General features: G+C 42.7%; 1 protein-coding gene across 17 annotated transcripts in view; it reads left to right on the top strand.

Moving 5' to 3' along the window:
- CCDC93 (CCC complex scaffolding subunit CCDC93) overlaps positions 1-16270 on the top strand; it is a 113498-nt gene that overhangs the window by 34984 nt on the left and 62244 nt on the right. For 10 of the 17 annotated variants that reach the window (XM_078327948.1, XM_008999005.5, XM_017973523.4 and 7 more), the window contains 4 exons: positions 3024-3060; positions 5226-5318; positions 5590-5640; positions 6506-6592. In XM_078327948.1, coding sequence (XP_078184074.1) covers positions 3024-3060; positions 5226-5318; positions 5590-5640; positions 6506-6592 — 268 coding nt within the window. The remainder of the gene's footprint in view (positions 1-3023; positions 3061-5225; positions 5319-5589; positions 5641-6505; positions 6593-16270) is intronic. The other 7 variants (XM_078327950.1, XM_078327949.1, XM_078327947.1 and 4 more) reach the window with 1 other exon arrangement.

The following is a 16270-nucleotide window of genomic DNA, read 5'->3' as shown; positions in this document are numbered from 1 at the left end:
TTGCTAAAAAGTGTAAACAACCCACATGTCTATCAGCTGATGAAACAAAATGTGATTTACCCATCTAATGGGATATTATTCAGCCATAAAATGAAATTAAGTCATGACTCATGCTTCAACCTGGATGAACTTTGAAAGTATTCTCATGAGTCATAGAAACCAGACACAAAGGCCACATATTGAGTGATTTCATTTCTGTGAAATCTCCAGAATTGGTAAATCCATAGAGACAGAAGGCAGATCAGTGGTAGCCAAGGGCTGGGAAAAGGGAAAAATTGGGATTAACTGCTAAGGGTACCAGAGTTCTTTTTGAGGTGATGGAATGTTTCTTGATTTCAACAGTGGTGATGGTTGCATAACATCGTGAATACATTAAAATCTAGTGAGCAATACACTTTAAAACGGTGAATTTTATATTATATGAATTATAAGTCAGTTTTAAAAATATTTTTTAAAAGTGAATGAAGCAAATTTCTTTCTCTCCAGGAGTTCAACACACAGGCTTAGAGGTTTACTCATGGCAGATAATTATGTTCACCATACAATGAGTGCACTGGCTGTGTAAACACAGAAGCTCACATCTGGGGGGCTAATGTAGTTTTCGTTACTTAGAAGAGTCTTCCCAGAGCCTCTGTCTTTAAGGAAGAGTAGATGGGTTCTGGGAATCAAGTCACTCAGATTTGGTTGTTTACTTCCTTATTTGGAAAATCCATGAAGTCCCTGGACCTTAGATAAGGGCCATATGTCTTCTGCCCTGAAAGTCTCCATAGACTAAAGGCATAAAAAAGGCAGGATGAATACTTGAGATGCAAGGACTCTTCTATAGGAGTGGGAAACTTTGGGAAGACCCTGTATCGTTTAGGGTACCCTGGTTGAGAAAACAGAACCCTCCCACCAGTTTCAGTAGAAGGGATTAGTTACAGGGCTGGAAAACTAGGCTGAGCCAGGGTCAGCTTCCAAGCTTCACATTAGAACTGGAGCTCAGGATGCTGTTTCTGCCTCCAGGATCAGAAAGCTAGCTAAAAGCCACTGTGATAGCTGCTAGCCCAGAACCTGGTTATTTCTACTGTGATCCACACAACACAATGGAACCTTTATGTCTCCCTCTCTCCTTCTTAACTGTTCCATATTCAGAACTCTAGCAAATGAATCTGATTGGTAGAATCTTAATAGTACTCAGAACCCTAGGTGCAAGGGAGTATGGAAAATAGTCTCTTTTCCAACCTCTGTAGTACTGGAAGATGGAATAGATATTAAGCCAGTCCACAGAATCTACCATAAGGTCCTTTACAGTTTTTGTGGATAGCCAAAATTTAACCTTAGTCTGCTACACTTTGGACCTATAGGTTTGTTTCTGAACGGTGGGAGCACTGTGCCCAGCAGTGACCTTTTGGTCTCCCCAGTTGTAGGACAGTCTGTTGCAGGGTCAGTTGATACTTTTGGCTTCTTGATTTTCGCATTTTTTTCACTTATGTTTAGTTGGGTTGTTCAGTGAATATTGGAAAAAAACAGATGTAAGGGTAGAATCATTGCTCTCAGGAGAATGATACAGATATGTAGTAGTTGCAGGTAATCACCATCTGGGAAGTGAGAGGAGCATGAACAGATGCAGGATGGGTAGGCCAGACTGAGCACATGTACATGGGGTATGCTTCACAGGGGAGGAGGCTGTAGAGTTGAGGGGTGAAGGGTGAGTGGAGAAGCAGTGGAGAGAAGGGAACAGCTTAGTGTGTGCAGAGCTCTCTGTTCAGGTAGTAAGTATAATAGGAATGCAGAAGGTGCTGCCGGTGGAAGGTGAAACCGTTGTTAGGCTGAGCCACGGAAGAGAGGCCTTAAGAGACTCCTGAGGATGTTCTGTTTTTTGATGAGGGAAGAGGCCTGCCACTGATAAAAGTGCATCAGGCCAATGCAGAAGTTGGACAAGGAATGGGCAGAAAGAGTGTGGGAAGTGAAGCTGGAGGACCAAGACCCAGATGAGAAGACAGCAAAAGACACAGCAAGTGAGGCATGTAGAAGCTAGGCAGAGAGTGGCCTTTAGTTTGTTCTTTATTTTTATTTATTTATTTAGAGACAGAGTCTAGCTCTGCCGTCCAGGCTGGAGTCCGATGGAGTGATCTCGGCTCACTGCAACCTCCGCCTCCCGGGTTTGAGAGATTCTGGGGTTCCAGCCTCCCAAGTAACAGACTACAGGCATGTGCCACTATGCCTGGCTAGTTTTTGCATTTTTAGTAGAGACAGGGTTTTACCATGTTGGCCAGGCTGGTCTTGAACTCCTGATATCAGATGATTGGCCTTACTCAGCTTCCTAAAGTGCTGGGATTACAGGTGTGAGCCACTGCATTGGGCTCAATTTGTTCTTCTTAACTGTTTGCATTAACTTTATTTTCTTACAAATCACTTGAAGGTGTAGGTGATTTTGCATTTTTTGTTGGGGGTTGAATGGTTTTTTGCACTGGTTTACTTGCTTTCTTAAAAAAACACAGATTAATTAGAGCCAGGAAATAAACTCTTTTAAACTGAATTGTGCTTGTGTGTTTCTTTGAATTTAAAGTTGTGTGAAGTGAGTACACATTATCGGCATCATGCTTGGATTATGTTTGAGAATAAAAAGTGTGCTAGACTCTACGTTATGGAAGTAGCCATTAAAGAGCATGTTTGGCTTAAGCAAACATATTTACATTTGTTTGTATAGATATTTGTAAGGCTTTTAGCTTAAATTATGGCTTAGAAATGTTGTTCCTGATTCAAAAAGTCATGATTGCACTTAAGGAAATGTTGTACTCTATACTCTCTGAGACTTCCGATTTACATTATAGTATTTGCATAGCAAGTAGGGTGGCTGGCCCTTTTATTCAAAAGACAGTGGCATATGTTTGTAATTTAGGCCTTTAACATTTTCTCTAGTCACCAAATGGCGTAAATTCTCTTGATGCTTTTCATGTAAAAAGTCAACCAAAATGTATTTGACTAAATTTATTATAATTTTTTGAGTAGTAATTCAACTCCTTTTTTGTGGCCTGCAGGAGATATGGATTTAGCCACCAGAGCAAAACAGAGAAGGTAAGAAAAGCATAGATAATGGGAGAGAATACTTGAGAGATGGAAGTGACTTCTCTCACCTCTGACTGACACTCACAGGCTGAGCAGCAGCTCCCTGGGAAGCCCAGGAAGGGAATGGCAGGGCTGTAGCTGCCCAAGCCCGGGTCCCTGGACAGGCTGTGATGGTAGGGATGTGTGAACTGCCTTTGGCTCCTGCATCCCCATCTTGGCTTTTCTAGCTTGCCTCCTCTGCAGATTGGGGAGCAAAGCAGCCATCTCATCCTGGGGCTGGAAATGAGGGGTGATAGAAAGTTGTGGCCCAGGGTCAGTCACATGGGGTCTAGTAGCTCTACAGTATGAAGATGAAGTCCACTGCCAGGGCTCCCAGACCACTCCTTGTCCGAGGCAAGAGACTCTAGACAGTTGTCAACAGGATGCTAACAGTGAGGTAGAGCACAGCTGTGAATTACAGGCCCACCCTCTGCTGAAGCAGCCAGTCATCGAAGAGCCAGGTAAGTCAGGAGGGCTTTTCTAACTTCACAACGGTTGCCCAAAGATTTCTGTTAATTTATGTGTTACTAATGATGCTTCATTGTCAACAGCAGGGCAGGTGCATAAATCTTATGGTGCCAAACCCCTTCTGTGTTCTAGGCTCTATATTAAGGGTTCTGTATGTTTTCAATTACTCCCTTTAACAGCTCTATGAGGAGGATACTTATTTTTGCTTTTCAGGTCGGAAAGCTAATGCTCAGAGAGGCTCAGTCATTTGTCCAAGGTTACACAGCTCTAAAGTTAATAATAAGAATCTGAACCCAGAGGTCTGTCTGACATAAGCGCCTGTGTTCATAGCCACTGCCTTCTAAATAATTGTCAGCTAAAGTGGTCAGTGGCCTCTTAAAAAGATCTATTATTAACCTCTTATTATTCTCCACCTGACCCCCAGATTTCTTGAACAGGACTCATTCCCCCTGATGTTCCCCTGCCACCCACTCCTTGGATATCACCACAAACATAGCTCCCCCAGGTTCCCCTTCTGCTTCCTGTGGTGACTGTTATCTTGGTCACTGCAGGCACCAGCAGTGTGTTTCCTGGATTTGAGTATGTCATGTTGTATCTGGTATATAATAAGGGTTTGCTGTGTACATTTAGTTTGATATGTAATTTCAGTCTGAAAAGATTGTCTTTATATATGACTGGGCAATTTGGTTATGATTGGAAAAATCATGAGATGTTCATGAAATAGTGTTCAAATTGTGCTTGTCCTGTTGTTCTTATGTCAGAGCGCACATTTGAATTAGAAGTCTCATCCCCTATAGATGTGCCTAAGCAGTTAGGAGCTCAGAGTGTTCCCATGGGCAGTGGTAGACTCGTTATAGAAAAGCATCCTAGAGTTGGGATGGCCCAAGAAGGGCATCTGAGACCAAACCTCTCTTTTGACCCGCGAGATCCTTAACATGCAGGGATCAGAGGTCACCCAGCTGGTGGATTACAGAGATAGAATTAAAACCTGTAGCCCATGATTGAGGAGGAAGAGCTAATCCAGGGTGCCTTGAGTTTGATGTGGTTCATTTAGAGCCTGGGACTGAGTCCAGAGCATGCTGCTTGCGTTTTCATCCTTCAGACCAGTGGTATTCAAACTGGATTACTCTAAGCAGTGAATGTGTCATTTTTTGTCATGATTCAGTGTACACACACTAATACCCCCCAAACAAAAGTTTCACTAAGTGGTACTTAACCCCTCACTACAAAGCACTCTGGCATGTTCTGTTATGTTAATTTATACAGAGCTAGTCATACCTGCCAAATTTCTTTTGTGTCTCACTAATTGGCCTTAATGGGCAGTTTGAAGAAACTCCTTTAGTAGTGATGTGCTCTTGAAAGTGTTAAAGTAGGGAGAAGATCCAGATTCAGTCAAAGTGCAAGAGTAAATCAGGCAAATGTGTGTGGCCTGAATTTAATCAGTGAGCAGTTGGGACATGGAAATAGGCATTTGCCAGTTCCCGAAGCTTAACCTGCCTGCCCTGTACTTGAGTGGATGTTCAGGCCTTTGGAGTATCCGTTCTCTTGGGGTGGTGCTGCTCTGCAGGTCTGTGTTTCTTTCAGACTCATGCCTCTTGGCAGTATTGTCCTTTCTCTGCTGAGTCTCCAACTCCAATGCTCAACTGTTTTCACATCTTCTTTTGCAGGCTGAGGACAAGAAAATGGCACTTTCAGCACGGCTGTCAGCTACAGAAAAAGGTGATGCCCACGAGGAAGATGAGCTTCGAGCTGCTGAAGAGGTGTGTGGTCCATGTAGGTCTGAGGTTTCTGTGTAAGTCATTTTGGGAGAAATTGTACTCTTATCCCTAGCTTTTCCAAATGGCCAGCACCTCCCACAGCGAATGGGCTTTTCACAAGTTCGAGTTTCCTTTTGTCACCTGTCTTTGTCACCTTCCTTTGAGATCAAGGAAGACACCCTTGGATATCACCACAAACATCCATGTAGGCATATTGCTTCTGTCTTACCTGTTCAGAACCGCTCACTGCTGCTCCCATCCATTCCTCTTTCAGCAGCGTATACAATCACTGATGACCAAGATGACCGCCATGGCAAATGAGGAGGTGAGGGGGAGTGGGGGAGGTGTAGGGATGGGGACTTGGCACCACCTTGCTCCGCTGGGGGTCTTCTCCCAGAGAGCCCATTTTCTCCAGAGCCCTCCTTACACCAGCATACCATACCTCCTCTTCCCTGGGGAGTTCCTTTTGGTAAACTGTTTTTAATGCCTAGTGCTGCCATCCATGGGAACCTCTAAGGAGGGAGACTTGAAGGACCCCTATGAAAGCAGAATATTGCTACTGGGAGGTTCACAGGGCCTCTGCGGAAGAGGTGGGGCTGGCCTTGCCTCACCATAACTACGAGTTATGCCTCATGCTGAGGCAGCTCTTGTCTTCTGCTTTCTTGTTAGACTATTTAGGTAGGAAGCAGGATTTTGATATTATAGTTGGTCTTTCCAGATCTCAAAGCCTGTCCAGAAGGTATAGCCAAGGGCTTTGAAAGGATCATTTCTTTTGAGGCCTGGGAAGGGCCTATGGTAGTACAGAGAGATTTTAGAGTTCTGAGATTCTTTGTCCTTTTCCATGCTCCTCTCTATTCCCTGTGTCCTAGGCCTGCCAAATCCCCTGCAGGCTCTGTTTGGTGACTCTCAGGAGGTGAGACCTTGGGGTGGGGCATAGAAGGGAAGAACCATTTTTCAGGGGTGCCCAGGGTCTGAGGAAAATGTAGCACCAGCAGCTCAGTGACTCAGGAGATAGCTGCATGTTTGTCCTGAGGCTTATTTTCACCCTTCCTGTCAGTAATACATGGCAAAGCCAAATTATTTTTTCCCCTAGAAATATTATCTGTTTTACTGTAATAGAGTGTTCAGATTTTCCAGTGCTGTGGAAGACAAAGCTTGGTTTTGAGAACATTCCCTCCATTTGCTTGCAGAGCCGTCTCACTGCAAGCTCCGTGGGCCAGATTGTGGGACTCTGCTCTGCCGAGATCAAGCAGATCGTGTCTGAGTATGCAGGGAAGGTAGGTGGGGGCCCAGCTGGAGTCTGTGCCCAGGATAATGCTCCATGGCTTTGTTCTCCCACTTCCCCACCCCTCTGCCCCAGCAGTGCTCTGTGTTTTCTTGTAACATCACCAGCCACATTTGTCAGAAACACACGGGGCTTTGCCATTCACAACCATCAGCACTTGTCCGTTAGTTAAATTAATTTTGTTCTGCAGTGTCCACTTTTCTGTAAATATAAAGAGAAAACCTGTCTCACAGAACAGTTAACCACATGTGATAAATTCATGCCTGAGGGTATTGGATGAGCATTTTTCCTTCTCTATCAGACTTCTTATAACTTGGGCTCAGTTTGGTGATTGGGCTGAGGAATGAAGCTTTGCCTCTTAGGAGATAAACCCCATAACTCAGCCAAACCCAAGGCAAAATTTTTTGTTCTACTTATTGAAAGAGTATCGAATGAAGAAAAGCCTGAAATCATATTTCAGAGTTCACTTTTTTTTTCCATCCTAAGGAAAGGCAGGAGGACCTTGAATATTTCAGGAGACGGTGATTAATCATTTTGCACATAACTGATTCTGGTCTGGCTGAGATGTAGTATCAGTAAAATCAGATTTACGGGACACTGTTGCACATCCCTCCTTCCCCAGCCTAAAATGTTGATGTCTGTTGAAGCATCCAGCTTGCTTTCTTTTTCTCAGAATCTTTTACTACAAATTAGCTCTGCCTTGACTCTTTGTGACATATTCTTCTGAAGTGATTGCACAGGTGATATGGTCAGGGAAAAAGTGTTATCGGCTATAACACCCCCAAGACTTTTGGAAAACTGTTATAAATGCCTAGTGCTGCCATGCATGGGAATGTCTGGGAGGGAGACTTGAAGTACCCCTGTGCAAGGAGAATATGAGTGAGTGAAACAGCTTCGAGTGTCTCCAGGTGAGATTCCTTTGTTTTCCCCACTCCCCCAAATAAGTGCTTGTTAACATGGGCTTTCTAATCCAACCCTCATAGAATCCAGAGTGTCTTCTCTTTCCATTTACCACTTAGGAAAGATGACACTGTTCAAAGTGTCATCTGAAATTTGACCAGAATAGGATTTTTGTTATCCTTAAAGTACAAATGAAGATGTAATTGTGGTAAAGGTATTAATTCACTGAGGAGAAAGTGTCTTGGTTTCCTGTCAGCACACACACCTGAATGGCAAGAGTTTATACCTGCCCTTATGTTGCCACCAAGCATTGCTGAACCCAGTTTTTTAGGAAGAAACAAAAGACAACTGGAGAGAGCAACCAATGCTGTTTCTGTGGGGAGCATGTAGGAGCTCTGATGATTGTAAGAGGAAAAGCAGGCAGGCAGAGCCCCTGTGGTTGAGTACATCTCTCTTTCCACCCCTTCCTCCGCCTAGGACTCCTGAAGCTCACCTGCCTTCCCCAGTTACTCTGCATTTTGCACATCTCCTTCTGGATCTCTTGCATCTTTGTCTCCTGAGCATTTTCTTCTTCACCCTTGACCAGTGAGCTGTATCCAGCTCTGATGGTTTCTGATGTTTACCTTGGACCATACTTTACTTCCATCCCATTCTTCTAGAAAAGAGTGAAATTAGGAGTAATTTGGACAGGAAGCAATGCCATGATTTTTTTCCAAGGTCATATATGCTGTTGATTCTTGATCAACACAGGATTGGACTGTGTGGGTCCACTTATATATGGATTTTTTTTCCCAACCAGATGTGTATAGAAATGATAGTATTCATGAGATGCAAAACTGGTATATATGGAGGGCCAACTTTTCATATATGTGGGTTCTATAGAGCTGACTGCTGAGTATGCACAAATTTTGGTATATGTAGGTGGTTTTGGAACCAATCCCCCACGTACACGAAAAGATGACTGTAGTTAAACTTCTGGTGGAGAACTGGAGGTGTCAGACATTCATTACTTGATTGTGTTGTTTTCATTGGGTTGGTAATATAGCATTGAAGCTGATAGTTTTTTTAAATTAAATTGCCTTTAATCCTATTCCCATATTATAGTTATTTTATATTTGTATATTATCTTGCAGTGTTTGTTCCCAGATTTCCATAGTGGGGCATAGTTGCAATCATCATATATGTCTAAAAGAGATAGGGCAGTGAGTGAGTGCAGTGATTAAAAGCACACCATTTGAAGTCATATCTTGGTTCACTTCTGCCTTTTTCATTTCCCAGCTGTGTGACCTTGGCCAATTATTTAACCTGCCTTTGCCCTAGTGTCTGCTTTATAAAATGAGAATAATGTTACTTTTCTGGTAGGTGTTGGGAAGATTAAATGAAATGTGACCAAAATGCCTCAAATGGTGCCTGGCATATTATAACTCTTCAGCCATTGATAGCTTTATTTTCATTTTTGTAGTCCTTTTTTTTTTTTTTTTTTGTCGCTTTACATCCTAAAGATTTTCTAGCCTTCTCATTTATTTTTATTTTTTTAAGAGTGCATGTGTGTGTGTTTCCTGAGGTAGGATCTCACTCTGTTGCCCAGGCTAAGAGTGCAGTGGTATGATCTCAGCTCACTATATCTTTGGCCTCCCAGGCTTAGGTGCTCTTCGCATCTCAGCCTCCCAAGTAGCTCGGACTACCAGCGCATACCACCATGCCTGGCTAAGTTTTGTATTTTTTGTAGAGATGGGGTTTTGCCATGTTGCCCAGGCTGGTCTTGAACTCGTGGGCTCAAGCCATCTTCCCACCTCAGCCTCCCAAAATGCTGAATTATAGATCTCAGCTACTGTGCCTGGCCATTCCCATTTATTTTAACAACCATATAATTTATTTGTTAATACAGCATAGTTCATTAACATCTTTTTTGTTAGACACAATTTTAAGCTGTTTCTGTTTGCCATTGTAGATAATATTGTGAAATATGAGCAGATAGTTTCTGCTAAGAGGTTTTCTAGGTGTTGGATGACTGGGTTGTGACTCCCTCTCTGTGTTATGACTACATAAAATACTATCAGTGATTAAGGGACTTCCCAGCATATGCCCCCAACATTTCCAGCTTTGATTTTTTGTTTGTCTTACTTATTGCTGTGATAACTATAAAATGGCAGCTCTTTAGACCACTGAGAGGATTGAAGATGGTTCTGTGTAAGCACAGGTTGCAGAGGTTAAGTAACTCATCCAGTACCATGTAACTAATAAATTCCAGGTTTGAATACAGGACTCTTTACTCTGTTTTATTCTCTGAATTGTCTGTTACAGACTATACTCATGTAATGTTTTCCTTGTGAGTTTGAATGAAGTCTGTACTTCAGATTTAAGTGTATTGTCACTGTGATGCAAGTATTTCTCAGGCAGTTGATTTTATTTTGTATAGTTTTTCATTATGTACTAGGAATTTGTACCTAAATTGGTCAGTCTTTATTTGTTCTTGTTTTCAGATGAGAGGTTCATTGTCTTTCCATCGATCTGGTGAAATAAACGCATGTCAGCTGGTCTTTTATTAATTGTTTAATTCTTTAACATATGTAAAATTTATTCTTCTTTAGCCTAAAGTGGGGACCTGACCTATTTTTCCTATTTGTATCCACTTATCCTCCTACTGTTTGTCAAATAATTTCTTTCTATTCATTTCGAGATACTCAATTCTAATTTTTTTTTCTTTTTCAGAGAGTCTTGCTCTGTCGCCCAGGATGGAGTGCAATGGCACGATCTTGGCTCACTGCAACCTCCCGGGTTCAAACAATTCTCCTGCCTCAGCCTCCTGAGTAGCTGGGATTGCAGGCAAACACTATCACACCTGGCTAATTTTTGTATTTTTAGTAGAGACGAGGTTTCACCATGTTAGTTAGGCTGGTCTCGAATTCCTGACCTCTTGATCCGCCCACCTCAGCCTCTCAAAGTGCTGGGATTCCAGGCATGTGCCACCATGCCTGGTGATGATTCTATTTTATGTCATATCTAATTTAAACTGAGTATGGCCTCTTTCTTGTTTTGTTGGTTTATGGTTCTATTTTATGCAAGTTCTATGCTAAAGTCATGTTTTGTGTTTTTGTTATTTGCTTGATTTATTTGTTTTTGTTTTGTCAGTGCTCTCCAGTGAAATGTGTGGTTGGATTCACCTAGGAACATATCTGTGGTTGAACAAGTTGGTGTATTGCTGCTTGTAGTGAGGGAAAACAAATACCAACGGGAATCACAAGGCCTTCCAGTAAGAGGGTGTCAGAAAGGATTTAGAATAGGATTTGGACTTACGTAAGGTGACTTGGAGGAGGGTTCAGGGAAGTAGGACTTTGATTTGGGTTTGATGCTATAAGGAGGGGCGAGTCTATGAATGAGTATCTTAATAAATCTTTGAGACATGGGGAAAATGAATCAAGGTTAAAGCTATGTATGCATAGTAGCCAGTATAGGGGATATTTAGTCATTATTAGGATTCAGACAATGTTTGTGTTTTCGTTCATGTTCAGACATGTTCATAGTCATAGGGTGGCCTTGTCTGGTGTTAGTATTCTTTGAAATTGTTTGTGTTTTGCCACAAGGCCTGCTTATGAGTGCAAGCCAGCACCCCAGCAGCATCAATGCCTTGCTAATAGTACCAGGCTAGCTTTCAGATGTCAGGGGCTGCTTTTCTCATCTCACATTGTTTGTGTGATTATCTGATGCTGTGTGGCAATATTGCCACAAATGTAATGATTTAAAATAGCACAAATTTATTTAGTTATTTAGTTATTATACTTTAAGTTCTGGGGGGCATGTGCAAAACGTACAGGTTTGTTACATAGGTATACATGTGCCATGGTGGTTTGCTGCACCCATCAACCTGTCAGCTGCATTAGGTATTTCTCCTAATGCTATCCTCCCCTAACCCCCACCCACCAACAGGCCCTGGTGTGTGATGGTCTCCTCCCTGTGTCCATCTGTTCTCATTATTCAACTCCCATTTATGAGTAAAAACATGTGGTGTTTGGTTTTCTGTTCTTGTGTTAGTTTGCTAAGAATGATGGTTTCCAGCTTCATCCATGTCCCTGCAAAGGACATGAACTCATCGTTTTTTATGCTGCACAGTATTCCATGGTGTATATGTGCTACATTTTCTTTATCCAGTCCATCATTGATGGGCATTTGGGTTGGTTCCAAGTCTTTGCTATTATGAACAGTGCTGCAGTAAACATACGTGTAACACACATTTTTTATCTCACTGTTTCTATGGGGCAGCAGTTGGGCACAGCTTAGCAGCACCCTCTGTGACTCTTACAAGGCTTCAGTCTCATCTGAGGCTTTCCTGGGGAAGGATTTGCTTCCAGGCTTACATGGTTGTTGGCAGCATTTAGTTCATTGCAACATGCTCACTGAGATTATCAGATTTTGCTGGCCATTAGCTGAAGGCTACCCTTAGTTCCTTGTCATATGAGCCTCCCCAAATTGCCACTTATTTTATCAAAACCAGCAAGGGAGGGCTTCTCCCTGCAGGGGAGACTTCTCCTTAGAGGTATTATAGACTTATATAATGTAATTACATATATGTAATCAAAAGATTCTTTTTCTGTGGTGTATTCTATTGGTTAGAGCAAGACACAGCTTCCATGCACACCCAAGAGAAAGGGGTTACACAAAGGCAGGTGTGAACATTGGCAGGTGGGATTCATGGGCCACTGTTGAGTTGTCCACCATGGTTTGCTTATTGGTCTTCTAATCTTACTGACGCAGACTGGAATGAATCTGGGCACTGGCAATGCCGCCACCTTCAGGGTCTTAGTAATGCACCTTGGAAACAGAGTTGGGATTGAGGAATGCCCAGGAGGGAATCTGTTGGTAGTATCTGAGAAAAACTCACTTAGGCTGAGGTCAGGAATTTTTTTTTCTTTGTGAAGAAAGGGGACAGGATGATTTGTGGGGAAAATCAAGTGTAAAAATGATTCTGTGACCAAGGAATAAATGGAATAACCTGCCTGGTTTGAGTGTTTGGGAAGTTGACAGGCAATGGGATATAAAAGCAAGGTAAAAAACATGTGCAGACTTCTCTTTCATTAGTAAAGTTCACAAGTTTTTTGTTTGTTTGTTTTTTGAGACGGAGTTTCACTCTTGTTACCCAGGCTGGAGTGCAATGGCGTCATCTCGACTCACCGCAACCTCCGCCTCCTGGGTTCAGGCAATTCTTCTGCCTCAGCCTCCTGAGTAGCTGGGATTACAGGCACACACCACCATGCCCAGCTAATTTTTTGTTTTTTTAGTAGAGACCGGGTTTCACCATGTTGACCAGGATGGTCTCAATCTCTTGACCTTGTGATCCACCCGCCTTGGCCTCCCAAAGTGCTGGGATTACAGGCTTGAGCCACTGTGCCTGGCCGAGTTCACAAGTTTTTAAAAGAGTATAACATAACATGTGTCTCAAAGAAAGTTCCTGAGCTATGTAACTCAATTTAATATGGTTCTTTTAGAGCAGAAGGAAGAGAAATTTTTAGACAGTTAAGCATTTTGGTTTTCTGTAAGTCATAGTAATAGATTCTTCTTCCCTGTAAAAATAAGTGCTATGATGCAGTAAGAATATTAGCCATCAACACAAAAAGCACAGTGGTGCTTCTTCTAGCACATTCAAGGAAGGTTGTTACCCTTTGGAAACAATGGCAGATGGAGCTACTCAGCCTAGAGTCTACAGACACTTATGAATTATATATCTGGAAGCTTCTTCACAATGCTTCCACCCTACAACCTCCTAAGCCTTTTTAGGAGCCAGAAAAAAGAAAAGGAAGCTGGGCCAGGGAAAGTGCAAGTTCCCTGGAAGGGCAGAAAGGGACCTTCCATAATGTTGCATACTAACTAACCATACACTGTTTTGACTGCTTTAATACTTAGTCTGCCAACTAAATTATTCGTTGGCCAACATCTCCCTAAGACAGGACCTTGGAACATTTTGTAGTTCTGGAGGCACAGATTTATCTTAGGGAGTCAGAACCTGAGTGCCTTCTCCCTTATCTTTGTGTATTCTTATCTCATTTAGTTCTTAAAACTTTCATTATTTTTTAATTCTAAAAATTGTTTAATTCATATAGACTGTCTTCTTGCCTATAATCCTCTGCCTTCCTCCATCATTATAGTTGTATGCAGTTGAAACTATCTGTTTATGTAGCTGTGGGCCACCTTTACTCTTGTGTGTAATCTCAGAGCCTGGCCAAGGACCCACCAGTGTTGTTCGATAAATGAGTATGTGTTACTGTATCAATTTTGGAGGCAAAGAAATGAGGTTAAGTGACTTGTCCAGTGCCATACAGCTAATAAGATCTAGGTTTCAGTACAGGACTGTTTGACTTTGCAACCTTTCTCTTTGGCTCGGTGGCGCTTCCTTAGCAAGACAAAGGGACAGCCTCCTTTACCATCCTTAGTGTCTGCCTTCCAGACTTGGATGTGACTGTGCCTCCTTAGACTGTCCCACTATTCAGCTGCCTACCTTGGGCTACTGGTAGGGCATGCTTGGAACTAACCACAGAAACAAGAGAGAGTGAAAATGGTGCAGCTCAGCCCAGACACTCACACACCATAAACCTAAGCTACTGAAAGCTGTGTAAGTTTCTGTTTGTAGTATCTAAGTGATTCTTCATGTTTCTGGAGAACACCACATTATAATGTTCTCATCCAGTTCTTCAAAGCGTAATATATGGCCAGGCATGATGGCTTGCACCTGTAATCCCGGCACTTTGGAAGGCTGAGGCAGGCAGATCACTTGAGGTCAGGAGTTTGAGACCAGCCTGGCCAACATGGTGAAACCCCCATCCTAATTAGCTGGACGTGGTGGCACATGCTTGTAACCCCAGCTACATGAGAGATTGAGGTGGGATTGATAGCTTGAACCTAAGAGGCGGAGGTTGAACCTAGGAGCTGAGATTGGCCACTGCACTCCAGCCTGGGTGACAAAGAGAGACTTCATTTAAAAAAAAAAAAGGCAGGGAGAGGTAATATCCTAGCCAGAAGAATGTCAGCATCTTGATCTCATTTTTATAGCAAGGTGTATTTTAGTACATCAAGGGACTTATTTGTGGAAGGAATCTTTTTTCTTAATGGATTTTGTAAATTTTCCGGTCCAGCAATTAAGAAATTCTGGCACCGTTGCCTCTGACCTTTTAATTCTGAGGATCATTCTCTGGCGGTTAGTCAGAGCCTTTGCTCTGTCTTGAAGTCATTTTGTTCGAGAGCACCTAGGGAATCTCACCAGATAGTTAGAGCTTGGGTATGGTCAAGGATGCACTTAGGAAAAAACACAAAGGAAGGGGTCTCCTCTAGAGAATGCAGACAGTCACATCTGATTAGAGCAGATCTTGTCCCCCCCTCTAACATGATGATTTTTATTCCACTTTATGATAAAATTAGCAGAGAAAACTGCCTCTTCAGTTCTGTCACTCACTAACTTGAACCCTGTGCCTTGTAAGCCTTTTGGTTACAAGTAATAGGAATCCTACCCAGCATGTTGCTATAAGCAAAAGAGAGCCTTTATTCATCTCTCAGAACTGGAAGTCCTTACGGGACTTAGATGGCTCTGCCATAGCCCTTTGCCCTTGCTTCACTTTGTCTCTCAGCCTCATCGCCTTGGGGACCTGACCATAGACAGTTTCTGCTTTACTGCCTCCTCCCTCCATCAGTATATAAAATTTTAAGGAAGGATTGTCCTCTGTCATGCCTTAGGTCACAAATTTCTCCCCAGGCCCCTTGTTTCCAGGAGTTGGGTGTGATTGGCAGCTCCTCTGAACTAGAGAGAATTGGAGACAGGGATTGCTATTCTACCAACAGATGAGGGGCACACACAGTGGCTAGCACCCCCATAAGTCCTTCATTTCCACTAGGCCCTCAGGAAATTTATTTAACAAAGTTGAAGGGAATTGACCCAAAATAATCAATTGTCAATAAATCCTCTGTCCTCTTAGTAGCTACCTTCATGTTGTTATTTCTATATCCTGGGTTTGTAACCCTTACACTTTTTCCAGGTGTCTGAAGTCTTCTGAAAATGTGTATATTTTTAAATTAGTACCATTTTTTATATATTTTAAGTCTTCCGTTTTGTTTGTTTTTCTGCCAGAGAACCGATGGAATTGACCTCGTAATCACTGTCATGTGAAAGAGTGGATTAGCTACATTTCTTCTTTCAGCAAACACCTGTTGAGCAGATCCTACATCCAGGCAGTGTCAGGTGGAGGGGGCAGGGATTAGGCTACCCGTGAGTCAGGGTTGCAGCCCTGAGGGGCTTCCAGTAATGAGTCAGTCAATCTGTGAAAAGATAAATTACAGAACAACACAATTTGTGTGCCTACAAAGTGGCTGCCAGGTGCTGCTTGGTTTGTTATTTGAAGTGACAGTATCTGCCTAGAGAAAAGTGATTGGCATAATTGATACTGAACTATTTTTGCCTGATAATAACCGGGCAGAATGGGTGACTTTTTAAATCACACCATGGGGTGAAATGGAAAAGAGGAGGGCTAAGGACTGAGCAAAGATACCACACCACAGGGACCTTGCCTGGGCCAGAAAGTCACAGGAAGCTTAGCAGCTAGGAGATCTGACTGCTTTGTTAGAAAATCACGCCTGATCTGGCATCTGTGTGGTTTCTAATAAGCTTAGTATGAGTGTTTTCAGTCCTGTTACCCTGCCCCAACTCAAAAGATGTTGTTAGCACTTGCTAGCAGCATTGGTTTTGGAGCTGGGTAGAAGTGTAGTATGGGGCAGGAAAGGGGTGGGGATG

Source organism: Callithrix jacchus, chromosome 6, assembly GCF_049354715.1.
Source record: "Callithrix jacchus isolate 240 chromosome 6, calJac240_pri, whole genome shotgun sequence".
NCBI lineage: Eukaryota > Metazoa > Chordata > Mammalia > Primates > Cebidae > Callithrix > Callithrix jacchus.
The sequence above is the reverse complement of the archived record's forward strand: the minus strand, read 5'-3'. Positions and strand labels throughout refer to the sequence as shown.